Here is a 27,734-nt window from a genome sequence, read left to right as displayed (position 1 = left end):
AACACATCTTTTAGGAACATCAAGCATTCATGCTTTGGCAAAATAATCAGATACGATATTCCCAAATGTTTTGTCTTTCACATATCACTTCCTTCATTATAAGATATTTCTTTCCTGTTCATCCTGGTCCAGCCTAAAGACTACCAACACTCTAATGCTGGTTCCTATGTCCAAACAGAGTTCTGGAATGCAGTATCACCTAGACACTAGCACTTAAGTTCATGAAACCTTAGGTGAAAAAAAAATTACTGGAAATAATAGTGGGAGGTATTCTGGGCTCATCCTAAATCACATCTAGACTGACACAACTGATATTTGGGTTTTCCCCATGCATGTGTATACAGTGGTTTCCTCTGAGTGGCATGCCAGGCCAGAGCACCCACTCATTAGCAAAAACTGAAACAATAACAGCAACAACAGAACAGCTCAACCAAATAAAACCAAATTCCCACCTGAGTGATGACAGAAGTTGGCACAGCTCATGGTAGATCAGTTTTGCAAATACTTCCAGTGGACTTGCACAGCAGCACACAAAATCTTTGAAGAAGTAGTTCTTTCACCTAAGTCCAACCCTCTGTAGATCTGTGGTTCATGGTTGATTGCAGACTGTGAAGGCTTTGCTGTGCTGAGACACCTATAAAGACTGCCCATAGATGTGAACATTCCTTTCACTTACATTACTTGAATTCACTCTGCTGCCTTTCCTTCAGTCCAGGTGATGCTGAGCATTTACTTTCTACATTTTGGCCACCCACACGCCTGAATCCAATACTGAGCAACTTCACCTTTGAAGATCCTGAAAACCTTTGCCAAACATCACTAAAATCAGCCATGGAGTATTACAGTTCTGGCAGGCCTGGGGAACGCAGGGAGGTTCAGATGGGTGAGAGCCACATATCCACATGTGAAGCACAGCCAGAGCTTTTGCTTTCTTTGAAAAATGACTATTTCCTTCCAGAAGGTACCATTACCGATCTGCTAATCCCACTGTACAGGGAACTGCTTCTCCAGAGATGGGCTCAGCCTTTGTTTTGGACTTGAAAGGTGCCACACTCATCAATGGCTCCTGACTGAATCTGAAGGCAAGCTTTCCAACGGGCTGCTTTGTCTCACTTGTTACATTTTTCATCTGCACGTTTCAAAAAGTTAACACAGGACACAATTGAAAGGAGATGATAACCATGCTGCGCCAGAGCACCTTCCCGAGGAGGGGACTTCACCATCCTCGGAGCACTTCCCACACACAGCAGGGGCTCCTCGTGATGACAGAACTCCCACACTAAAGCCCCGAGGACACATGAGGGTTCGGTTCCTCCTTTTCTCCTGGTGCCCAACCAACTTTGAAGGCCGGGGGCTCTTTCCGTTCTTGCCTGCGGGAGAGAGGCTTCACGACGGGCACCCTCCACGGTCCCACCTGGATCCAGCCCGCGGCGCTTCCCCCAACCGAGGGAGGTGTAGAGGCCGGGGCGGTGGAGCGCTGCGGTCGGGAGGAGCCGGGGGCGGCCCCACGCTTCCGGACCGGTAGCGGCGACCGCAGTACTAGGGGCAGTACTTTCTGCTCTGAGGGGAGCGATACAGCCGGTGAGGGAAGCAGGGAGCAGAGGGCGCGGCGGGATGCGGCCCACAGGTCAGTGCGGGGCGAGCGACGGGATGGACGGGGCACGAGGCCGCCCCGCTGCGGCCGCCATCGTGTGGCTGGGGGCGAGGGAGGACGTGGGCATGCAGGAGCGAGCTGCTGTTCGGCAAGCGGTGGTGGGTAGGCATAGCGGGAGAGGGCTTGGGATTGGGTTTGTTTTGTCTGGGCTCTCTGCGAAGGAGCGTTTAGCTTCACCGGCTGTGTAGCCCTATCCGTGAGGGTACAGGTGGCTGTGCTGAAAGGTGCCACGCATGTGGTACTTTCGTGGTGTGGTCCAAATGTTGAGCTGGAGAGTGGGGAAGTTGGCATTGTTTTGTTGTGTTTTTATAAAGCTGGGTGTGTATTTGGTACATAATCTCTTAACGTGGCTTGTCCCAGCCAATTTTTCCTTTCATTTTCCTTTGGAAAAGTTTTTAGTTCTCCCCAACAAGTTAGGCTAACGTTTCTTCTGAGGAGGCTGCTCTTAGTACCTCAACACAGTTTTAGGTCACTTTTCCTTTAAAATGCCCCCCAGTTGCAAGTGCTGTTCACTGTGCTCAGTTTTGCCTTGAACTGTTCAATGCAACTTCTTTGAAGAGTGGGAAGTCTAGTACCAAGAAGTTAGGAAATGACAGAATGACCATCATATGAGCAATCCTATTCTGTCCTACATCTGCAGCCATTCTGGGATAGAGTTTTAATTGCCTAACAGCATGATGTGTAAATAGTTAAAATTTGATTGTCCTTTTTCAGTCTCAGCATGGTACCCATCCTTATTGTAGCGCATGGAAAATCCCCATAGATCTTACTCAGAAATATTCATTTCTTTATTTATATTTCCAGTGGTTCGTCACATTGTTTGAGTGCCTCAAAACTGCCAGCATGTATTTTGTCACTCCCTTGGTAGATGAGAATGTGTTATCATTCTGTTTACAGGTGGAAAAACAATAACAAAGAGAGAAAATGATTGATGAATGTCACATGTAATATAATGGCAGGCCTGAAACAGAATCAGGAGCTTCTGGCTCCAGGTTCCTCTGTTCGTTCTTCTCAGTTGTGTTTCTCCATTCACAGAAATACTGTGCGTTTACAGCTCCCACTTTCTTCAGATGCAGGAGGCTCTGCAATGTTTAAATCAAACCAGTGACTGCAAAGCTGGGCTCTCAAAGGGGAAATGAAAGATGTGTAGCCAGATGCCAGAGGTTTGGCTCATTTGACTTGCTTACTGCAGGGAATTCAGCTTATTTTATTTTATTTTGTTTTGTTTTATTTTATTTTATTTTATTATTTGCAGCTCTTCTACTAGTCAGGTTGACATTTCATCCTATTTTTATGAGGGCTGTTCCAAAAGTAATGCCTCCTTTTTTATTATGTCAGCCTGCTATGTCAGAGGCAGTTGCCATGCAACAAATGGCAGCAGCGAAGCAGTCTGACACAGTGGTGTCTGACATGGTAGTGTGTATGAAGCAGAGGTATAGAACTGAATTCTTCCATGTTGAAGAAGTTGCACCCATTAACATTCGCTGGCACTTGCTGAATTTTTGTGGAGACCAACCAGTGTATGTGTGCATAGAGAGGCAGTGGATGGTGTGTTTCAGCAGTGGCAACAATAACAGTGGATCACCTCCAGTGGTGCAGATTTTTCTGAGCACAGCACACAGTCTCCTGCTCATAGCAGGCAAAAATGCATAGCTAATGGTGGTGACTATGTTGAAAAATATCATTTTATAGCTGAGAATTTGCTCTATCAACTAGTGTTATTGTGCTCTTTGTATCGCTTGTAGTTTCCACAGGAAAAAATAGGAGGCAATACTTTTGGATCGATGTAGATATGAATGAGAAATTGAGAAATAGCGATCTGAAGGCTCGACTGCAGTAGCTCATGACTTTAGTTGACAGTTTTTGTCACTGTTTTAAAGGAGTACTTCAGATGTCATGGCAGTTCTTTGCCGAGCTGCCTAATATTTTGCTTGATTTCATAACATCAAAGTAACCTATTAGAATATTAGTTATCAAGTGAAACAATCTAGCGATATTAGCAGTGGAAGCCATGCGACTATGCTTATTATGAAGATGAAAACACAAGGAAGAAAGGCAAAGTGACTTTCCTGGCTGTTTTGTAATAAGACGGTGGTAGATAAAATAAATGAATTGAGGACAGCCTTGATTGGTACTCGGAGCTTCTTGTAAAATGAATATACTTATTTTACTCATCTTTGGAAGTTGATAAGAGAATTTTCTATTTAGGCTCCACTTGTGGTGCTGCAACCTTTTCTTAAAGAAAAATAAAGTAGTGTGCATAAGCAAAAATGTATATGTAGTAGCATTTCTAAATAGGCCTGTACTGTTCCAGTATACAACTGTGTGTGACCTGGGGGCATAGTCTGAAGTTTTGCTTTTTGTTGAATAAAGGCAGTCGGATTCTAGATATTCATGTGAAACTGCTGGAATAATTGCTGAGCAAATACATCAGAGCGTCATAGAGTTATGGCAAGTTTCCCAGCTGATTGCAGCTAGTTCCACATGTTGGCATTGGCAGGGGAACAAATGGCTGTGGGCTCAGCTAGCAATGGGCATGGAGGCCTTCTATGCTGCCATCATTTATCTCTGTTATTTTTTCATGTATTGCTCTACACAATCCTCATCTTCCACCTACAACCTCCATATGTCGAGTTTTCCCTTGCAGCTTTACCACAGCACCAAACTTCTTTTTTTACAATAGTGGAAAGAGATAAAGAGATCAATTATTTCATGATGGATGGACCATGAGCTATGAGGTACAAGTTGCTTTGGGTGGATTGCCAGAGGTCTAGCCAAGCTTGAATCTGAAAATTGTTTTGAGTGAAAGTTAGGTGAGACAGTCTTCTTGTCGTATTCGGAAGGAAGCTCTGGTCAAGATGAACTTCTTGATGCAAATTCCATTGAACATGCTGTATTTAGGAAAGATAAACCATCTGTAATGCCTGATTCTAGATGACGTCTGTCTGCACTTGTAGTGAGAGGTACTGACAGGATGACTTGCTAATGGCTGTGTTACATTTGAGTTATCACTCATCCCCAAACTTGTGGAGATGAATGTCACCACTGGGCTCTGCTGTTGTGCACTTTTCCTATACTCAGTGTCCATTTCTGTGCCTTCAGCTGTTTCTACAACTGTATTTATACAACAGGCATTCTGCACTGGAATCTAGCCAGTGAAAATAAACAAATATTTGATTTTTGTATTTTGTTGAAATTGCTTCAGTTTTTGGTAGCTTTTAAAGTATTTTAAACACCTTTAATTTTAGGGATAATGCAGTTCCCAGGCTACGACTTCATTTAAAAATCAAAGAGGATCTAGTGGTGAAGTTTGAAGTAGATTCAGCAGTAACATAGTGTGAATTATTCATATTAATAATAATGTTTCAGCAGTTTGAATACCACAGAAGCAAGTACTGCAAAAGCTGCTGACATTCATTTACAGTGCTATTTTGAAAGAAAGTCACTAGTTTTTGTTCATAATTAAGTATTTTGATATTTCTACAGTGATAAAAGAGTATAATTTTAGGGTATTTTGAAGCTGAAATTTGAAAACTTAGAAATTGAAATCTTCATTGTGCTGGAGAAGTTATTCTGATGTATTGTCCAGATGCAGTATTTACAGATGAGACTTCATGGTTAACGCAAAGATGTTGTTTGTCTTTAAAAGTGTTGGATATGGAATTCAGATTCAGAAGGTGATCCTGCTATTTCCTCTATGTGAAGCTTTTCCGGTCTTCTTTCTGCTGCTAGCAGTGATTACTGAAGCTTGCATATAATTGACCACCCACATTCAAAAAATTATGTTGCTGATGCCACAGTAATGATATAGAAGAATGAGCAATTACCTCAGTGTCTGACAAGAAGAATGTTTATGTTCAGGGGCTCGAGGAGTACAGTGTTACTGCTTTAAGTGTGTCACTTGAAGGTTATCTTTGGGCATTTGGTTAGTTTGTATAACCTATTATTTTCTCGTATGTAATAAAGAGAGTTTTGAGAGCCTAAGTGCCACAATGCAAAGGGCAGTAACAGTTTGTGATATAAACCTGTATACTGGGGAGCTAATAAATAAATGAATAAATAAATAAAAGAAAAAGAAACAAACAAAGTAAAGTTCAAGCAGAGGTATAGCTGAGTTTGGAATGCTTACTTTTGCTTTCATATCATATACATAGCAGATAAGATAAGACTTCATCCAAATACTTTATAAATAGCTACAGTTTGTGGTTGTGTGGTTCTTTGCTCCGTGTCATTGCTCGTCACCTCTAAGATTACATTCCGTACAACCCATTGCCACCTAATGACTCTTTGTTACTTCCAAATATTAACTAGAAATAACAGTAAGAACACTATATTTTAGCAGCATGTTGATGTGACTTTCATGGTGAAAGACAACTCTCAACAGCAACATGCCTGTAAGAACTACTCTGCTACTGAGTGTAGCCTGTTTTCACTAGCACCTCTGAGTTGTTCTCAGTTTCTGCTTTCATCAGAGGATGCTGTTAGCCAGTGTCATGTCTGAGCATTGATTAAGTGTAGTTGGAAAAGATGGCCAAAGTCATGACATCCACCAATATGGTTAAATCATGCTTTCCCTTATTGCCCGAAAAGCCATACTTTTATAGCAGACAGATGAGGGTGTTTGAAAATCACACATGCCAATTGGAGGGAAGCTGCTACAGTAACAACCCTAAAACCCCTTCAAAGCCATGAGATGTTCATTCTTCTCATAGAGGTGTCCTTGGTTCTCCTGTTGTTTATCCTGCTCTGCAGCTGTTGCTCTGTGAAGTCCTTATCTTGCTCCATAGCTGCTGTGCTGCAAAATCCTTCTTGTATTCCCACAATTAAGAGCATTCAAAACTTAAGTAGGCAGTAATGTCCAAGATCACATAGAGGAATACCCAAAGTATGAGTGCCTTACTGCTACAAACCTCTCTCCAGAGATGTTCAGAGAGGGTGATGGAGATCAGAGTGGAGATGTCTCTGCAAAGATGTCTGTGTTCTACCTTCCCTGTGGCTGATCCCATTGGATGTTTCTCAAACCAGATCTTGATGGTAGTGGATTTTTCCTGGAATGTAGCTTTAGCATATGCAGCTGATATGCTACCCCATAACTTTTTTCTACAGTGGAGACTTATGTTTCTGTTAAGTACTGATTCATACAGCCATATTTCAATGTTATTACTGATAAATACAATGTTAAAGTCAAGAAAAAAAAAAAAAGGCAAGCAAAATAAAATGTGTAATAAATTGGTAGGACGTCATTGGTTGTCTGTTGGCATTCTGGGTAGTCCTTTGCATACAGTAAGCATGATGTGCACATATTTGTGTTTATACCTAAAAATATCCTTTAACAAAAGGGAGTAGGGATTATCACAACTGCTGTTGCATCTGTTCAGTGTCTAAGGACAGTTCATCTAAGGCTATGAAGTTGAAGTGCAGTGTATTTGTCAGTTTCCTTATTTTATACTTCTGTACCTACTGGGAGGCCTACTTCCAGCAAGTTCCTAAATCTTGCAGATTTTTGTAGCTGAAAAAATAATTGCTCTATAATGTCTTAATAGATGCCTGTATTTCTTAATTCCTTCAGCTTATAAGAAAACGTTTGCTTCCTCTGAAGCCCTTCGCTCCTGTACACATTTGTTGCTTGTCTTTCTGCTGTTGTGAAGCATGCTGTAGCAGTTTCCTGGTTTTGCGCTTGAGTTTGGAGTAAGGGATTTGGAGGTAATGAGAGTGACTGCATTATTGTGTTCGAGGCTGTCTATCTTACTCTGTTATTTAGGAAAACCCACACCATTAAGCTATGAGGCTTTTATGGCTATGTTGTCATTCTGCTGAAGTGTACTGCAGCTTCTGTCTGTTCACATTCTTGGTGGCTTTGTTTTGTTTGCTCTCTAATGTCCAATCTTTGTATGAGAATACCCATAAGGGTCAGAGGGATGTGATTCAGAAGGTTGTGATCAGCAGTGCTGTCTTGTTTCAGGGTCAGACTGGGTGATCTACAGAGGTTCCTGACAACCTTTCTGATTCTGCAATCAGTTTGGTACTTGATGTACTCTGCTGCTTTGCCCTTCTGGTTTCTCTGTGTGGGGATGCATATGTGTTCAGTCTGCTGAGCAAAGCAAGCTATTTTCCTGTCAAAATGTAATGAAGTAGTGGTATTTTGATGTGACATTGATCATTATTCTTTCTCCCAAACAATAAAAATGCTGAATATTACTTTTTTTTAGTTATTGTCCACTCTACAGGTAGAATGATAACTCAGAAAAATAACCAACTCTTATTTTTTACTTTTACTGTATTCAATGAAATGTGGATGCTTTGTTTTTTACATCTCAGACTAGAGGTATGATTGAAATAGTTTTATTTATTTTCTAATGGAAAATAAGAAGCCTTTATAAAATAGAAAAGCGTGCTGAATGGTGTTTACAACTTAAACTTTTAAGAAATTGAACAGTGTATTTGTTGAAGTTTTTCGTACAGTGCACACTAGTATTTATTCATAGCTTTCATTTACTCACAAAACATTTACAATTTAAATAGCTGAAATGAAAAAATAATGTGCCTGGAATGAATTGAACAAGAATAATTTACAGACATTTGAGAATGGAAAATAAAAGTTCCCATCTTATGCAATGCAGTGCCTGGGTGGAGTGGAGTGAGGAGGCAGGGAAGGTCAAATACAGTACAGATGTGAAGCAGTTTTATGCTAAGTGATAGTGCGCAGGAAAAGAAAACAAGCAGTACCTGAAGTACACATTTCCCTGGATTTCAGGATTTATAATTCAGAGGTCAGCGCAGTTCGTCTCTCTTCATTAAGCAACAATTTGTGTGACAGACAATAATCTATTTTTAGTTGTTTTCTTGTTCTTATTGTTTATCTTCTGATATTGATTAGCTTCTTTTTGAAAATATGAAACATGGTGGGAAACTGGTAAATATGCAGTATTCGGGATAAAACCCTTAGTGTGATTTTTTTATTGTTTTTTTCTAAGGTTTCGTTCCTATGATTCTTTTGAAGTGTTAGCAATAGCAAACCAGCTTCAAATCAGCCATGACTGCTAAGCATGCAACAGTAGCCAAGAGTGTTTGCTTGAGTGCAAGTATGAAAAATCCACAGCCGGTGGCAAATGTAAATAACAACAAAGAAGCAGGCTTATACCCAATGAAGACACCCTTTAGAAGCTCAGTTTTGCTGCGCTTTTAAAAAGAAGATGGCTTCTAACATGTTTACAATTTTGGAGCCGACTAGAAAAATAGGAATGGCAACAATAAAGGAAAAAAGTTATCTCTGGAAAATAACTGATCATCATTATTTCTAAAGTGTTCTGATTTTTTTCAAGGGGACTGAAATGATTTCAGTTTAAGCTTGTGTTTACATCCAAGCAGGTCAAGCAGGCCTTTAAGTAAACCAAATAAACCACACTAAGTCTTTATGGATCCCTCCAGAGCATCACTTTTAGCAACTTAATCATATTTTTTAATGCTTGAAGATAATTTACATTTCATATTTATCTGATGTATTTAAATAATAATTTTAAAAAGTAGGTCTATGCTAACAAAAATGTAATAAAATCTTGCTCGGAAAGGATGATAAATATTATCTAAAATATTGTAAAAATGCAAAAAACTCAATAGTGCTCCATTCTTCTACCTTGTAAGAAGATGCTAAGGGAGCATTTCAGTGAATCTCAGTTGCTGCTGTAGGTTTCTTTCCTGTAGGAAAGTAAGGCCAATTCCACAGCTGATGCATGTCAGGATAGTTCTGTTCAATAAATGAAGCCTTAATCAAAGGGTTTTTGCCAGCGATTCTTAATCAAAAATTTTAAGGTTCTCATGCTTGCATTCCACTTTTATAACTCCATAATCTTATCAGAAAAACTTCCAGATTTCTTTGTCTCCATTATCGGTTCTGTTCCCTATTCAAGATTAACCATTTTAGAGGATGACAAATCTAATTTGGAGCTGAATGCACAAAACAGAGACTGTAATAATTAAATTAGAGGAAAAAATATTTTCTGAAGGTTTAAGGCAGAATGTATATTTATTGGCTTGGAAAGAGAAGTGTTTTGTGCTTACAGAGTACATTCAGGACAGTTTCATTTTAATTTTCCTACAGCGCTCTCGCCAAATTATTGTCATTTGATTTTCTGCAAGAGCTTAGAAACAGTGCTCTTTCATTGGCAAACCCACAGTGTATGTATTTCAACACTGAAGAAGTTTATAGAATTCGTTAAAGTGGCAATCCATATTCTTGTGATGTATTTTGCTGATAGATCGTGCGTGCTGTAAATTTGGTACTCCCACACGCTGTTGCGTCCATACTGTTCATTTTGGATGACATGTATAGTATTACTGTTAAATTTATATACAGTCTCTTCTTCAAATGATGCCTCAACATCCTAAAAAAATCAGAACTGTACCCCAAAGCTGTGACAATAGTCTCATTGAATTTAACATTTCAGAGACTTAAATGAAAAGCTAATCTTTTTTTCCCCAGAAACAGTTGAATGCTAACCATATTTAAGATATTAAAAAACAAAATTCTACTGTTCTCTCTCATCACAATTACATCACATACAATGACTGTAAAACTGAAATGATCAAAGTGTACATTTTTTTCCCCAAAGCAACACTAGTTTGCTTATTGTAGTGATAAGAGCCATGTTTTAACAAACTTACAGCAAATAAATGTTTGCCCGAAATAATCCGGAACTGGGTAAATGATAGTTATGTAGTTATGGTCTTTGTTGAAGAAGGGGTAGGATTGTTTAGATAAATTTATTTTCTTTAAACAACTCCTGAATGCATAATTCTGTTCTTAGTGTCATTTTGAAGTCTTGTTCACTGAACTTGAATGTCGTAATAAGCACTTCAGTTCGCTTCATTTTGTTTTAGTCCTAATTAGCCAATTCAGATACCTCTGAGTGATACCACAGGACTGTGGCATCTGCAGTCCATACCATGACTTCTGTGGAATTGCCTGTGTTCCATAACATTACTTGAATCACTTTCCTTGGCAGAAGAGTCCAAGAGTTAGATCTCAGGTGCACGCTCTGCAACCAAAGGTTGCTACTATTTTGTATCTCATAACCAACTCTAAGGACTCTTAGCCCTCTGTTTCATAGATACAGTAAAGCTATGTCCACACTATTTAATAGTGCTTCCAACAGAACAGGATTTGTGGAGACTAGCAGTGGACATGAAGCAACTGTGAGCCATGTAGTATATATTGAGTAGAGGCTTATTTTGGACTCACTGTACCCTTGTCCTGTGGCTGTAGCAGGTGGAATGCATTAGGTGTCATCCTGAAGCACCTGTTCTGCTTCAGTTCAATCTGAAGGGTTTTGGTATTCCAGGGACAGCTGGTGAGTTGAAGCAAAGCATAGTAGATGGGGACAATTAGATGGTGTATTTTGAAGGTATGCATTTATCTTAACTAAATATTAATGTAAACTTGCTCAAAGACATAGTTGTTGAAGTAAATGGCAGTAGTCCCCTTTATCTTAACTTCAGCAGCTTGGGTTTGTCATGTGCTTTGTTTTTGTTGTCAGCAGATGCATTTAGGCAGCTGCAAGGCAAAGCGGGATGTGATTATAATCAGAATGGTACACGTTGCTACAGTGTGTACAGGTAGCTGTATAGGAGAGATGTGAAGGGCTGCTGCTTTTGTCAGCCATTAATTTTTTTGTTGTTGTTATAGAAGATGCAATAAATGGAAGATGATGGATAGTCAGTAAATGCTTCAGATGTAGAAATGTAAGATTGTGTGTTTCTTCACATCTGTGCCAAATGTGGTTAGATATGATAAACAACTGGCATGGTTTGGCTTGTTAAACTCTGGAATATCCAGGAGTCTTAAATGTATGTACAAAGAAGATGCTGGAAGGCTGTAGTGGGGAAGTGGGGTAGGGTTTAATTCAGTTTCAGTAATGGTTCGAGCGGGATTTGTTTTCATTTTCTATATCTTTCTAATAAGGTATAGAAGGTTTTTTGCTTCCAGTTAACCTAACTATAGTTATGCTGTTACTATTCAACAGTGAGAATACATGTCAATGACAATGAAGCAGAGTTTGTAGGTATGATTTTTAAAATCCATTTGCAAGAACCTTAAAATAAAGAACTTGAAAGTGATTTATTCCCAGAAAGTAGTCCATTTGGTCAACGGTAGTAGAGAGAATTAAAGATGTCTTTAATGGCTGTCCACTGGAGGAGGACCCAGTGTTGATACCCAGATAACTTCCCAATTGGGTCCTATTTTAGGATCAGTAATAAGTTGAGAATTTGTTTTCTGTAAGCTGAAAACATAATTGCATGCATTGTACTAAGGAGATAAGCTTGCTGGAAAAATGTCTTTTGAATCTCAAGTAAGCTTTACCAGTATTTGGCCATTGCAGTTGTTTTTGCAGTATTGTTGATGAAATGTGCAAAGTCAGACTCACACTCATACAACTAACTTAATTTCTTTCTGTCTAATGGGCAGAAATAAAAATAGTTTGTTTTATAGCTGTGTCTAGAATTCTTGTCTTAAGGCAGTAGAGGGGAAGCTGAGGTTTTCTTATTAAAGAGAAATCTGCTTTCTATTGAGCTTGTTACAGAACATATTAGAAATTGTTTAATTTAGCTTGGTTTCTAACTCACTGTCTTGTCACTGCTCATTTTATGAAGCTATAAATTTACGTAACTATTTTCTATCTCATTTTCTTCTTTATTTCCCTAACGAACTTCCTTTGTTGCCATGAATTCTGTTCAAAAAGCTGGTACAAAAATATAAAGTGTTTGTCCAAAGCTGAATTGACATCTATCGTATGTTGTGGATATGTATTTTTGTTTGTATAGTTTGTTCTGTTTAGTTGGTGACCATCAGTTTTGTCAGAAAAAGACAAAAGGAAAGAGCTGGAACTAAAGGAGATGGTTTACTACAATCCAATAGCTTGAAGACATACATTTAATAGAGACCATTTCTTGCCATCTTTCTAATTTCTGGGTGAACAGTAAGTGTTCACATAGCATAGGTCCTCTTGTGATCGGACTAAAGTACTGGATTTCATATAGCTGTTTCCTTCTAAACTAATATCTGAAGATCAGGTTTTCCATTCTCAAAGTCTTCCTTGGAATACATTAAAAAATAGGAATTTGAGAGACAGCAGAGTGACAGTTGAATCCAATGTGGCAGAGGAAAAAAATGATGAAGACAAGAGGCCTAATTTTATACAGATAGAACAAATATTTGTTCTCACAAACAACTTAGCAATTAGCAATGGAAGGTGCATAAATGATGGAAATGTTCTTATTACATTCTAGTTAGTAGGCATTTGAGAATACAAGTGCAGCCACTCGGTTGGCTAATACAGTGACAGCGGGAATGTCCCATGCTTTAAGCTAATTGCTTTAATTGAAACAGGTGTGCCACAATGCTGCAGCAATTTAGCTACTTCATGATCTCACTCTAAGGTTTACAAGCAGGCTTTAATAATTTTCATTTCCATTAGTGGAAAGTCTCTGAGAAGCAACATGACTTACTTGAAAATGTTTTCCATTATCTGCAAGTATTTCTAAAGTGCTCTGTGCTGTCCTTCCCACGATGAATCCGTTTTGGCTTGCTTCAGTGGATTTGCCTTGCAGAATTCCAGCAACCAAGAGCTAGAGATGCATTTTTGAGATGCGTTTACTGGATGTGTGTCAGGTGAGCTGATGGGGAAAATCAATGCATTCAGGATGGGTGAGGAGCCGATTGGCCTTGGCCCGTTATGCCAAGGCCGCTGATCAGGGCTGAATTAAATGTTCTTTTTCTGCTTCCAAATTTTGAATTTCAGGAGTTGTTTTGATTGGAAAGTTTGTTGTTTGTTTCTTTTTATTACTTATTTTCTTACTGCATGCCATTTTAAGTGATGAGGGAAAACAGTATGAAGAGACGCATCTTTCTGACAAGATTATGTAGGGACCAAGAGATTGAATGTCTTTTGATTCTAATGCAAAGCTGGATGCACTTGGTGTATGTGCTCCTCATTCTCTCTACAACCCAAGTGGAAATGTCGTAAGAAGAAATGTTTTGCAAATCATGGCAAAGATGGAATTCTGAGGCACTTCTGCTTCTCATGCTGCATTTTTGTCATTGTGACATGACCACTTACCTTTATTTAGCAATCCTATGTGTTTTAACAAATTTTTGTTGATGGACAGTAGTTTATTACATGCTGACAGAAATTATACCCTTCTTTCCCAAACATCTTTAAGGCTGCCATTTCAAACAAATGAACAAACCCTCCCCTTTCCCAGCTGAGGGCGTCTGTTACAGGAAGAGATAAAGGGATGAATTTTTCTAGCAGTTTGTTCCCTCAAAACAGATTGTTTCAGAATGATTTGCAAGAGTTCACTCAGGTCAAAAGCTAACTGATTGAGGCAAGGTTTATAAACAGACTTGAGTTTCTCTTTTTTTTTTTTTTGGGGGGGGGGGGGGGGGGTGGGAGGGAGGGATGGGGATTGACTGTGAGAAACTGCTTGTGTGGTTACACAAATTCCTTGGCTGAACAACAAGGAATGACTGTTTTGCTCCAGTACTCTAACTGGAAAGCATTGTAGGTGACCTGAGAGATATGGTAATGCCTTTTTCATTTAAAACTTGAGTACATGATGGTGATTGTGTGGTGCTTTCTCTTACCAAAATATCCTTAGGCAATGGAACTGCAGACCCAGTTTTTAAACCCTGGCTGAGCTGAAATCATCCTCATTTAAATCAAACAAAATATGCTAATTCATTTTCTGGAAATATTGTTGCTTTTCTGAACGTAGTAGTGTTATTATCAAACAAAAATAACAAAGTACTTTGTGCTCAGTTCTAAGCAAACATAAGAATACAAAACTTCACGTTTATTAACTGAAGTGTCCAGTTGTATCCACTGGCTGCAAAGTTTTGTTTCCTCTCCTTTTCCTTTCTGATGCACTTTGCAAACTTCTTGAGATTTCCTTTCACTTTCAAATATACTTTTTATTATTATTATTATTTCTTTTTTTTCCCCTTCCATAATGTATCTTTTAATTGTTGCACAAGACAGAAGAATGCCTTTTTTACATGCGCCAGTAATTGATTCCTGCTTTGGTTGCAATAGACTGCAAAGATGTTCTCATCTCTTCCAGTTCTTGTAAGATTGAACAGGTCTTTTCAAAGGCTTCAGGTAGCATATTTTGTGAGGTGAGGGGTTTTTGTCATCTGCACATCATTAACTAGCCAATAGTTTTGCTTGTCAGAAGAGCCTTTCCGCAATATGGACGATTGCATAAATTCTCTTACTGTTTCTCAGTATTCAACTAATAATACACTTTATTTCTAGCTTTGAGTCAGTTTCCAAGTAGGAGTAGTTGAAGTATGGCTTAATTTTGTCAGGATATGGTAGTTTCTATTACATTAACTACCAAGGGAACAAAATTCATCTTAACTAGCATTATATTCTATGTGCAGTAACTTCAAAGAAATATTCATTGAGAGATGGAAGTAATGAAGGAACAAAAGCTCTATTTGAAAAGTTAAGAAACGTCACTATGTATTCAGTTCTGGGTAATGTTGCCTTAAAGCTAACTTTCAGCTTGTGTTGTTTCACACGAGAAATGGTGTTTTGACGATGGAGTTTGCAGGGAGCAGTGATTTGCAACTGGGCAGTGTTCAGGCATTTACATTGTAGTGACATTTCTAAAGGTGAAACACTTAACAGGAGCATTTAAGGCACATGATGTTGATTTTACGAGACTAAGTTGTACAAAAGTTTTAAAATAGTGATATTTTAATTTTTAATACAGTTTTGAGCAAGTAATATGTAGTTCTTGCATTCAGTGTCAAGGTTCATTTTGAAGGATGTTTTAATAACAGATCAGTGGCTGGAAAAATGTTCATGCATGTAATTGAGAACATTTGATTTGGTACAAGTAACTTAATAGCACTAGTTGCCATCTTCAAACCAATAGGCATTGTGCCAAATGGCAGTGTGAACCATGCGTCTTTCCTTAGCAAGTATGACTCTTCCCTTTCTGTGGGGGTAGAAAAGACAAATGAAATATGGCAGCTGTATTAAAGTTTGATGAGAGATTGTGAAGCCTTTCTTCCATCATCTGTGATATTCGTTTCACTTCATTTTATACAAGCAAAGCATTATTTCTCATTGCTCAGATTAAAAAAATCAATATTGTTCAACATACAACTGAGTCTTCAATAAATATCTCAAAAGTTCTTTCTTTTTCACACTTAACTAAGATCAGAGTTACAGATTTAGTTGCAGATACACAGTACAGAAAAAGAATTACTTCATCTGCTTCTCTCATTTCAGTGCAACTTGCTTTTCTCTTTAGGATGTCTTGAATGTTCAAGCCTTGTAATTTCCATTTGCACAAGGGTGAACTTCATACCTTCTGTATACTTCTTTATGATTATAATGTAGTGGCAGCTCTTTAGAAATATTTATCCCTAAAGAGTTGCATCTCCGTGCGCAGCACATTGGGAGCCCTTTAGCTGTGCTGAATGGTTGGATCCAGGAATTCTTTCCTGCTCTGGGATCCGGAAGTGCCTTTCAGGTGCCTCCAGTCTGCAAAGGAGCAGGTGCTGTTGTACTCCATTCCTCCCAGCTACTGTCATCATGGAGAGGTTGCAACCTATTGGCCAGGGGGTGCTGTGGTAGATTCCAGCACATCCTGCTTGTGCATGATGGAGACACAAGATTCTGTGAAGCAAGAAAAAAGAGTTTTTACCCTTCAACTTAAGCATGCTTTCAGAACTAAACCTATTTTATCCCTCCATGCAATTCCGTTCGGCTTTGACTTTACCCAAATTCATTATAATAGGAAAAAAATGCAACTGAGCATGAACTTGAAATGAGACCTTTTAATTTAGACTGAATGTGAACTTTCTGAGCATAGCAGAGATTATCTCAAGTGAGATTAATATTTTATTCTTCCTGTGTACTGTGTTAAGGAACTCCTACCCTGTATATGGTTTTTAGTTCCTCAGAAAGTCAGGACGGTTCACAGAAGTGCAGAAAGAGTGATGGGAGTTCTAAAAGCCTCTCTTTTAAGGGGAAGTTTGGCCTGTAACTGAGGCAAGGCTGAGTCACTTCATGAGAGACTGAAGACCTTAGGGAGAGATTTCAGAGAGCAGATAGTTGTTCAAAATTACAAGGAAAAAAACAAATAAAAATGTTTTGTGGCTGGAGGATGAAACTAAGCCATTTTAAATGCAGTGTAAGTAATGAATTCTTATATCTTTGTGGGTTAACCATCCTCTTTAAATAAAGAACATTTTTTTAATGACTACTACCACACTCTTAACTCTCGAAGTTAAGGACAGAAAAGAGAAGTTGCTTGGTGATTTTGCTTCATGTGATCATCAAACAGTCAAATCAGACTTGGAACTTCATCTGTGGATATTATTTCATCTTCTGAAACAGCAACAAGCCTCATAGGTTTTTTGGTTTTACTTTTGCTGTGAGAATTGAAGACAACCGAATAAGATTCTAAAAAAAAATACCATTGCAGCTAAGTGCTGTAAAACCATTAGTAGATTTCTTGTCCTTCTGTTATAGAAGCAATGTTGTTTTTGTCTGGTTTATGTGAAGAATATGCTACTATTTATCTATTTCTACAGTTACATTTTAGCATTCAAGCAGAAATTGGTATTTTTACCATGGAAAATGCAACTGTCTTCTTTTTGAAAATATTTAGACAATTGCACTGCTCTCGGGTGTTAATTAGGGTCAGGCATCTATCAGCCACTACCGTACTGAGCACAGCCCTTTATTATGTCCTGTGATAGGAAACCTCTTGAGGGGACAAGTATTCACAAGTCTTTAAAAGAGAGCAGCTATCCTGCAAGCAGTTGATAGACATATAATAAATGCAAGACACTAACCTACAGCATCCTTGTTCTACAAGTTTGTTTGCCTTCAATTGGGTGGACTTTGAAGTCTCCCCTAACAATGACCGAAGTTTAGAATGAATTTCTTTTAAAAAGAAGGAGAGTCCAATAATTAACAGGTTAATCCTGAACTCTGTGTTCAGTTTCTTATTTTGCACCAAGGGCTTTTGTAGGATTTTTCACAGGTGCTGTTGCTTTATTCTCCTGAGATACATCTATACTGTGCTTCCATCATTGCATCCCAGTATCCAGATATGTTGCGTGTGCAAGAAACCTTTTAGCTCCGTGTATGTGTACCATTTCTGTATCTCTTGATACTGACCAAGAAAAAACCTGGATATTCACCTGCAGAGGAGCTCTGGTGCATTGCAAGCAGTGGACGCTCAGATTGCCTGGCCTATCAGGGACCTTGGAGACAGTGAAGCCCAATGGAGTTAGAATGCAACAGCTGTAGCTGTTCCTCCATCTTTTATTGTTGTTCCATGGATCTGTGATTGTGACCTACTCCAAGGGTATTAAAACGTCCTGGCATTTTACAATGCATTGCATTGATTAGGAAGTACAATAAAGGAAGATCACTAACAACTGTCCTAACGCCATGCTGCCAAAATATCTTAAATGTACCAGTCCTGTTTCTAGTGAAGTCAGATCATGTGCAGTGATCAAATGTGTTTTCATTACTGCTGCAGTTAAAAGCTAATTGCTGCGTTTTCAGTGTTATTGCCTATTTATCAAAAATTTGAGTGAGCTGAATATGTGATGCACTCTGCTTTTCACACTATGATTTCAGTGGGTTGTTTTTTGTTGGTTTTTGTTGTTGTTTTTTGCACTACTAGCTGAATCTATTCTGTTTTACTCGTATTTCAGTGGATGATCTTTCTGCCTTGGTTTAGAAATATGCAGATGGTTGTAATTTCAGACTGATGACCTGTCCTATTTCTTGAGCTTCACAAGTACTTGGGGATGGGCAGGTAGAAACCAATGGCCTGGCATACAATATTTATAATGGATTTTAAATGATTTTTGTTTTCTTTTCCAGAGCATACAAAGGATATTCTTGTGATATATGAACAAGAAGCAGAAGAGTGGGCTCTATATTTAAAATCTCTTTTTGGACACATAGTGAATGAAGAAGGAATCTTACTCTACAATTTAGAGACTTTGTCTTCCAAGCATCTGGAGTTATTCTCTTTACCATGTTATAAATGTAAACTCCTGATACTATCGTATGGACTCCTTAAGTGCCTTAACCAAAAGAGATGCTGTTTTCTGGCAGATGTTCTTCAACCTCCAGATAATGTGGTGATCCTGCTTTGTGGGGTGGAGAATTCAGAGATGCTTTATGAGGTACTGACCTTAAGTGGAAGAAGCAGAGAGATCTTCACCGATCAGGAACCTGAGGACTATCTCTCCATTGTTACTGGAATTATTCAAACAGGTAATTTAAAAATGCAAACTTACTGTGATTAAGAGTTTTCTAGCTGTATTAATATCATTTGGAAGAGTTAAAAGCGATCATTTGAATTTCGGCCTGGCCCAGCAGTTTTGGCTTTATGCATTTGTCATTGCTGACTTATTGACTTATTTACATGTAAAGTACTGTCATAATCCAGTTTCAGAAGGAGGCAGCCTTGGGAAGTCCAAAAACTGCCACTGGTGCTTGTGAACCAGCTTGTCATGACTTGTGTTGCTAATGGCAAGATTGGGGGGCTGGCATTATATTTGTTTCTTTGTTTTCTGAGTTTACAAATCTCAGAGATGGTGCAAAGCTATGTACTTGTTTCATCTTTTTCAAAATGCTTTAACACAATGATGGTGTATGTGTATATATGTATAGATCTTCATATAAACTTGTCATCAAGAAATAATTACCTGATAAGACCCCATTTCATGGATGGTGTGATGTTCAGTGTGACACACAGGCTAAGAGTGGAAGCACCCTTTCCCTTTTACCAACAGAAGTAAAAAGTCTGTACTGGAAGGACTAGAATTGTTGAGTCTGTATGTATTTGTACGTTCATGAGAGCAACAGAGTAGAACTAATGTAAAAATTACTTCTGGAATGTAGAAAAACTTCTTTCTAGATAGTTAGAGAGAGTAAAATGAAATATATCGAAATTTTCCTCAGCATATCTTCTGAGCAGTCTCACAGGCTTCACATTTTGGAGCAAGATGTGGTTGTCTGCTATGGCTTCAGGAGGTAATAGTTGCCATTTTTGACCATGCCTGATCTTTAGTTTGAGGGGACTTCCTTGGCACCTTTTCAGTGAAATGAATACAACGGGGCTGTATCCTTTATGTGTGTGTATGTACAGGAAAGAACTGCGCCCAAGGACAACGAGTTAACTCATGGAAACTGGCAAAGTCTGCAAAATTACAAGCTCTCTCTGAAAAAAAATAAACAGTTTTCCTGAAAGGCAGATAATGGGTCTGTACATATACAAAACTAAGGCATCCATCTGTGGGATTTTGCTTGTATTTTATTGTTGTGCAACTAATAGGTACACAAATGGTCTTTTTTCTGGCAGTGGCCATCATCAGAAGCTTCAGATAAGAGTACAAAGGTGAATGAATGGATAGTTGTCAGATACCTCTATCACAATGTGTACATCTGTGTCAGACATGCACAGAATGACTGGGACAGAACAGTTTCAATTGATTGAACTAGTTGAAGGACTTGGAGAAGTGTGGCTGCCTGGTTCCTGTCTCTGGCCCCTTGTATTTCTGCTTTTGGAGACAGCAGTGAAAACAGTACAGTGTGTGTTCTCCATGACTTTCCCTTCCTTTTGTTACCTAAACATCCATTACTATTAACTTATTCTTCTATATTCTTCTTGTCTCTTTAGTATTAACAAAGAGCTGTCACTCTACTGAAGTCTAAAAATTTAGTGATGTACTCTAATTACAGTGATTAACTGGTACCATGCTGTTATTCACCGGCACAATTCAATCCTGTTAATCCCGAAGGACAGCGAGTTGTTGAGATTCTAGATTGGCTTGATGCCAGATTTCAGGAGTGATTTATAAGTAGTTATAGCAACTGAAGAAGGATGCTAAATTGGGTTGTCACCTGTTCTGAAAAGTGTTAGTGATAGTGTGTATGTGAAGTAATAGCAGTCACCACCATTTCACTGCTGCTTTCTCCATACTCTGCAAAGTTCTGAGGCAAAGTAAGTTCTTGGCTGACCATTCTCCCTTTAATGTCATTCTCTTTCCACTGTCTAAATAGTCTGAGATGGGAAGATTGCAAAATAAATCCAATTTTATAGTCCCCCTACCAATGATTTTGAAACAGCCTTTCCCCTACCACATGGTGTCTATTTCATCTTGGGGCTGGCAGCATTAGAACTTGCTTGTACCTCTAATGCATTATGTGTGCTGAAATTTCCCAGGAAAAAAAAGGCCCACATAAAATTCTCAATAAAACTAAACAAAATGCAAGGTGCAAGCAGAGAGCTCTTTCTCCCTGTAGTGTGATTCAAAATCTGAAGGGAAGAGTTTGTTATCCTTATTTGAGCATATTCTTGGGGGAACAAGTAGAGAACTGAGCCATGTGTGAACTGGACTTTTTTACAGGTTTCCTGATTGGTGACAGATTGTATTATATTCACCTTTTGCAGGGAAAAGAAAGCAGATATTTTTGTTGCTGTCAAAAGATTGCTGCAACAGGACTTGGTCACGAAATACTTCACAGTGATACTGCCTGAAATTCCTGTATTTAGATGTAAAGTTGGATTTTCAATTTTCTGTAGGTGACTTGTGCCATTAAAGATAATTCTCTGCAAGTAAAACGTGGAGAAATATTATTATTCTAAGCTGGCCCAGTGCGATCTAGTATTTTTAATTAATTTCAGTAGCTTTCTGTAATGCTGCAGAAAGCAGAATCGGGAGACATTTTGTTTACATTTAACTTTCCCTTATTCTTTCTACCATATCTCTTTTGTCTGATGAAATGTGTACACTTTTTTTTATATTACATGGAGATACCTATCATGTATACCTGTCATACCTATATCATTGATTATATACCCTCACATGTTGTTAGCCTAAACTTTATATATATATATATATATCTGTGATCCTGAAGTACTTGTACTTCAAATTCAGTCTGTTTGTTTAAGCGAATGAATTGTAAATAGGTATTTGCACCTAGTAAGTGTCCTAAATTCCTCCAGCAGTTATTTGTGCCTTGGTACTGACAATGTAGGAAGGAGGATAAGTCGCATCTAATACTGATAGCTTTCTGTGTCACTATTTCTAAAGTACGCTGACATTGTTATGAGATTTTTGTGGTGAGACGTCTCACTACAGCTCATTAGTCTGCTTGCTGTTTTATTACTGTTTGCTAACTGTTCAAAGAAAACTCTTGTCACTTTCAGTCTTTTCCCTAAGAAGAGGTAGACTCTTGTGTGTGAAAATGAACTATTCCTCTAAATGAGTAGTTGAAAACTGCTCAATAAACCTATGTGTAGCCATTCCTATTTGCTATTGTATCAAAAAAGTGGAAAGGAAGTACATTAATTAGCATAACCCAAATAGAAAGGTAGGTTCCGATTCTTTGACAGTCTTGGGAAGTTTCTCAGAAGGAATGTTTTTACCTGAGATAGCAGTATGTTATTAATTTCTACCTGCTAACAAATAAATATTCATACCAGTACACAGCCTTAATTACCAAGAAGAGTGTATTGAAAAAAGCTGCTTTTGCACCTACCCGGTAAAGTGTAACTGGGGTACTCAGATGCTAACATTTCATATTTGTCTCTTGTCTATGTAGAACAATCAGGCTGGGAGCTTAAAATAGGGCTTAACATGCACAAGACTTCAGCCTACCTCAAATATGGGGCTAATTTCCATTATGTAGATCACAGAAAAGAGAAATAGGCTTTTATGGTATCTATCTTCTGTTTCATTATGTTGGAATTGTACCAGGACTTTGAGTATAATGTTTGGATATTGAAGAAGTGTTTTGCATTTTGAATGGAGTGCTTTACAACTTCTGTAAAATCTCATTCACGTCAGTGTTCAGAAGTTGGTGATGATGACAATGCAAATTTTCTTAGGCTCTCAGCAGGGCTTGTGATGTTGAATCCCTCATTTAGGTGGAAACCATCATTTTCTTCAAAGGAAAAGTATTTCAGCTAGATTTTGATACTGACTTGGAGTCTAGAGAGAAATGAAACTGAATTCCCCTTGCATTTTCTGCAGAGTCTTGGCTTTACTTGTTTAAATGGTACTTGTTCCTTTACATCTTGTCAGACATGAAGGGCAGTAAACTTAAGCTTACCATAGTGTACAGCAGTGTAGAGGAACAAGCCTTGTTTTCAAATGTCCACCCACACATCTATACAGATGTATTCCCTTGAGGAATGTGGAAAGAAAATGAGTTTCGTCGGGGCATTTCCATTTTCCGTGAATTTCAGAGTAGAGAAAAAAGGAAGTCTCTGCAGAGCTTTTGCTTTCTGTTCCCAAAATGTCACATCTTGCTTGCCATGAAAAGGGAGCTATCTAATCTGAAATTTCAGATACAACAGTTCTAGTCACGTCACACTTGCACCATCAGACACTGTCAACCAGTGACCAGAAGAAGCACTGTGTCCACTCTTCAGCACCTGTTAACATTTGCTACTGTGGTTTATTTACGTTTGTCAAGACCCATAAAGAGTCTCACTGGGGAAAAAGGAAAGGCAAAATCTCCATTTATTCTGGGTAAAGAGCTGTTTTACGTATTTCCTGTCCCAAGTTCTTAAACAGCATTATATCTGGATTGACACCTTTTTGAAGTGTTTTGACTCAACACCGCAAGTTACTGCTTGAAACAGTCCTTGCAAAAGCAAGTGAGAGTTACCTTGGAAATCCTGGTATGGCAGTTCTCTGCTGCTGGACTCAGATTACTGCTGGGAGCCTGTCTCCCTGGCATGGTGTCTGTGAAGGACACTGCAAGCTTGATGGCTCTTGCTTAGTAGCGTGAATTCAGAATACATGATAGTCACCAATGGCATTTAGGATTTCAGCTTCTTCAAGTAATTGTACATGCTTTTATATACTTCAGTCATTCCTACTTACCCTGGTTTTGCTCACAATGCAGACCAGTCTTTGGACATGTGTCTTGGATACTTCTGAGGTAAAATTAAACTGGAAAGTGCTCTTGGGAAGCCTACTGGATGCACTTCAGGTGCTGACAGGTGTGTGCCTTACAGATCCAGGCTAGAATTATCTGAAAGTATCTTTAAAATGGGCGTAATATGAAAGTGAGTGTTTAACACCAAGCATTTGCTATGCAAAACCATCTCCTTTTGGTCTCACCTCCATTCCAGCAGCGACTGTCTTGATATTGCAGCTGTACTGGTGTGATCTTTAGCAGAAAGCTGCTGCGAAGCTGCACTATTTACCTCTGCAGACCTACTATCAAGATTTCTAAGGATGCCTTTTTCAGTCCTGTTCTGAATGGGCTGTGGCTCAGTGCACTGAAGAGGTTTGAGGTTTTGATATAAAGAAGGCTTTTTGTCATTAATGGATCATCATCTAGTTGCTCAATAAACTGACATCACTGTTCCTTTGATTATTAACTGGGATGCCCAGAAAAATGACTGTTTAGTAGGAAACAGAGAAAACAGAATTCTAAGAGAGGAATGAATCATGGAGATGTTTCTCTAAGCTACTTCTGCTTTAAACTGTGGGACATCATTCATACGAATCCTCTTCTGCTTTTAAATGGAAACTTGAAGGGAAGCATTGAGTCCAAGTTTTCCATCAACTTGGTGATCAATGTTGCAATAAAATAAATCGAACAAAAAAAATCCAAAAAATCTCACTTGAAATTTTTTCTGGAGGAACTGTCTGGACTGCAGTTCTCAGTCAATTTTTGACAGCTGTCTTGATAACACTGAATGTGTGGAAGCACTTAAGAAGAGATCTGAATTGTTGTCATCTTCTGTGGCAAATTTACTATCGTTTTCACCATTTGGGCAATTTTTCTACCACGCCGTGAGATTAGTATTATTCCTCCCTTCCTGCTGCAGCCTTCTTCCAGCTCATTGCTAAGAAATTCTATGGGATCTCAAGTAGATAGCAACCTCAGCTGTAGCAACTACAGATTAATAATGTTTAGGTATTGCTGAGAGGACCAAGGAGATTCTCAGCTGATTTGACATGTGAAAGGGCTGACTAGAAAAGAGATATACAGTAATAATACTCTGTATGTATGGTGAAGACTGACTTCTCAATGACAGCAAGGAAACACAAGGTCAAGATTTCTTCCTGGTGGTTCCACAAGGAGCAGTTATCTTGATACTTCTGCAGAACTTCAGAGGTAAAAACACTCAAAAAGAAACATTATTGCAAGTTTCAAAGTTCAGCATGTCAGTCTTTTCAAAATCGAGAAACTTGAGATGGCAACTGCAAATGAAACTGTGTTAGTGCCGTGTGAAAGTATGTGAACTTTCAGACAGCTAGGCAGGATTTGACTTCAGATGAATTGTGAAAAATGTATCCAGTGACTGCTTCTCTCTAATAAGAAGGTATGCAGCGGCAGTATCAATGGAGAATTTATAAATCAAGACAGTATTTTTTTCTGGAATCCTAAAACAGCATCTTACATGAGATCTTTAGTGGAGATTGGCTTGTGGAAAGCTGAAGCGTGCTTCTAGTGTACGTGTATGCAAAAGTAGAGATGAGCTGAGAAAAGATGGAATTTAGAGTTGATCTGGAATTAAAGTTGAACAGATCAGAAGTATGATGCTTGAATAGATACATAAAGCAGCAATAGTGGAAAGAGCACTGAGTGGTTGATAATACATTTTAAATATATATATCCAATAAAGCAAACATAGGTGAGGAATGAGAAATCACTAACAATCAGTAAGTACTGACTGACTGAAGTGAATTGTGCAAGGCGTTGAGGGAAGGGGACAGAGAATTCAATGGAAAATGGGAAAACAATATGATCACTGAGATCCTTTGGGGGAAATATGAGCTACAAGCAGATGTGAAAATAATTGATTTGTAGTATCTGTGAATGCTGGAAAAGATCCAGTTGTGGAATACTAATCACCATGATATGTATTTGTGAGGGCTTATTCCTTATAGGTGGTAGCTGAACAAGTTAGATCTTTAGCCACTTGTAGATATTATGGATTTGTTTCTGGTTTCTGTATTTTAAAAAAAGAAAAAGTCAACATTTAATTACCAGACAGCTGTATTTTGAGCAATTCCCTTGTTATTGCTTAGGAAATTTTCTGCTCTCCAAAGAATCATTATTTACAATTTGTACTAAATTTGGAGAATTGAAGCAACCTTACTCAGAACTGGATATAGTCTTGTAACTATATAGCTAAAAAATACTAATGCCAGAATGTTGAATTAACATTCATAATTTTTCCTGCAGATTAAGACTAGACTCAAATTCAAATGCCTGTTAGTTGATATTAACCTTCAGAAAAAAGGCTGTTCCCTTTTTGTTAAACAGCTTTTTCTTTGTTACTTTTTGCCTTTAAAGCTTGTGTCCAGATACTAATTAGCTGAATGACTGGAAGTGGGCAAACTGAGCACAGAAATACTAATACGTAGTAGTTGTCTACTCATGAAATTTATCAGCAGATGGTTTTTGGCGTTTCTTTTGACCCTTCTGAGTGGTGTTCTCAAAGCTAACATAAGTTCTTACTGCTATCTGTATCCTTAACCATTCTAAACTGGAGGAAGACCAGCACCTCATGACAAAGTTGATAGCATCCCCTTTAAAAGATAATAAGAGTTATTAGTGTACTTCTGCTCTGCTGTTCTTTGTGACAATGAGATCAAAAATTCTATTTTAGTGAAATGTGTGTATTCTGACATTGAGGTGCTGGATTAAAGGACAGTGTCTTAAAGGGTAAAGAACTCAGACTTGCATTCATATTCATAACCCTAACAAAAGGAAAATAAGCAAGAATTAGAATCCAAATGTGGTTTTTAGATGTCTGAAGTACTGTTCTTTATCACATTCGTAAGGATAAAGTGTTCTGTTTAGTTTACCTTAAGGGTCAGTAGATTTTATCTATTTCATACCAAATATGTGAGTAAATTGAGAAGTAACTTATCCCATAGTAAGTTGGTCTTGCTGACTAGCCATACTTTTTTTTTCTCTAATACCAAACGTGTCTGGTGAGAGTCTTTCTGCTGGCAGCAACTGCAGTAACATGGCATGAGGAGACACATGGTCTCTTAGATATGCAAGTCCTATGTAAATAGCTTCAACAAGTTATGCTATTTGATAAATGAGCTACTGCAGTCAAAGTAGTTTCTGCTACCAGATTAATTTAAGAGAGGCTGTAGCATGGAGCAGGTTGTCTTGTGTCAGTAAGCATTTGGACACTGTTAGTGATACTACATATCTTGTACTTTGCCTAGGTTGTAGGCTGAGGATATCAGCTACTGTGTCTCTTCCCCCTCCACCTCTTCCTATGCAGTTGTTAAAGGACTATTAGTTCCGTTGCATTTCAGCCATGTTGTTTCTTGAATTTTGACATTTGTAAAGGATTATTCTTCATCAACAGAACAATTTCAGACGTGGTCAGAAGAGTGAAGTTTGGCTGTTCTCTTGTAGTCCTCCGAGGCTGGTGTTTGAAAAGTCTTAAAGCCTGAAATCTGAGGTTTTGGTCGGCCTGCTAGTTGTGTTTCTTTGAGGTATGTCTTAATTTGAAAAAGCTCCCTTTTAGCTGTGCTCTTTTATATCTGCCTTATTCAAAATGTAGCTGTATGCCACTTCCAACTCTACACACAATGTGCTCTTTGGACCAGGCCAAGTGTATGAGGCTTGGAGTTTAGAAATAATAGGGCCACTAAGCAGCTGAAGGTAGCCTCTTAAGAATAACAGCAAAATCGCAGGTCCATCTTAAGAGACAAAAAAGTTTTGGATGTCTGCTTCCAAAGCTGGAGGCCTCTATTAGTCTGTATCTTCAGTGTTGAGTCAGCAACTCATCTTTGTCATTTTTGTTGAAGCTTCATGTCTTGGATTTTGGACAGCATTTGGTGCTGTATAGTCCTTCAATGAAAAAGAAAAGAGGTGTGTGTGCTGAACCACAGAGAAAAGGAGCAAAAGTCCCATGTTCTTACAGTAGTAGAACTCCAGTAAATCTGAAGTGGATAGATGGGTTCTTTAATAAAACATTAGTCCTTAATATCTGAGAACTGTTGGTGCATGCAGAGAGGCAGACTTCAGACTTCAGT

General features: G+C 38.5%; 1 protein-coding gene across 1 annotated transcript in view; it reads left to right on the top strand.

Annotated features, from left to right (window-relative positions):
• The first annotated feature begins 1,341 nt into the window (after window positions 1–1,341).
• The window catches only part of BANK1 (B cell scaffold protein with ankyrin repeats 1), a 126,508-nt gene continuing 100,115 nt past the window's right edge, over window positions 1,342–27,734 (top strand). Inside the window, exons 1-2 of the mRNA XM_072335627.1 lie at window positions 1,342–1,627; window positions 18,571–18,969. Of these exons, the coding sequence (XP_072191728.1) occupies window positions 1,615–1,627; window positions 18,571–18,969 (412 nt within the window). The 5' untranslated portion in view covers window positions 1,342–1,614. The remainder of the gene's footprint in view (window positions 1,628–18,570; window positions 18,970–27,734) is intronic.

Source organism: Excalfactoria chinensis, chromosome 4 (genome assembly GCF_039878825.1).
Source record: "Excalfactoria chinensis isolate bCotChi1 chromosome 4, bCotChi1.hap2, whole genome shotgun sequence".
Taxonomy (NCBI): domain Eukaryota; kingdom Metazoa; phylum Chordata; class Aves; order Galliformes; family Phasianidae; genus Excalfactoria; species Excalfactoria chinensis.
Note: the sequence above shows the minus strand (reverse complement) of the source record. Positions and strands in the feature narration are given on the sequence as shown.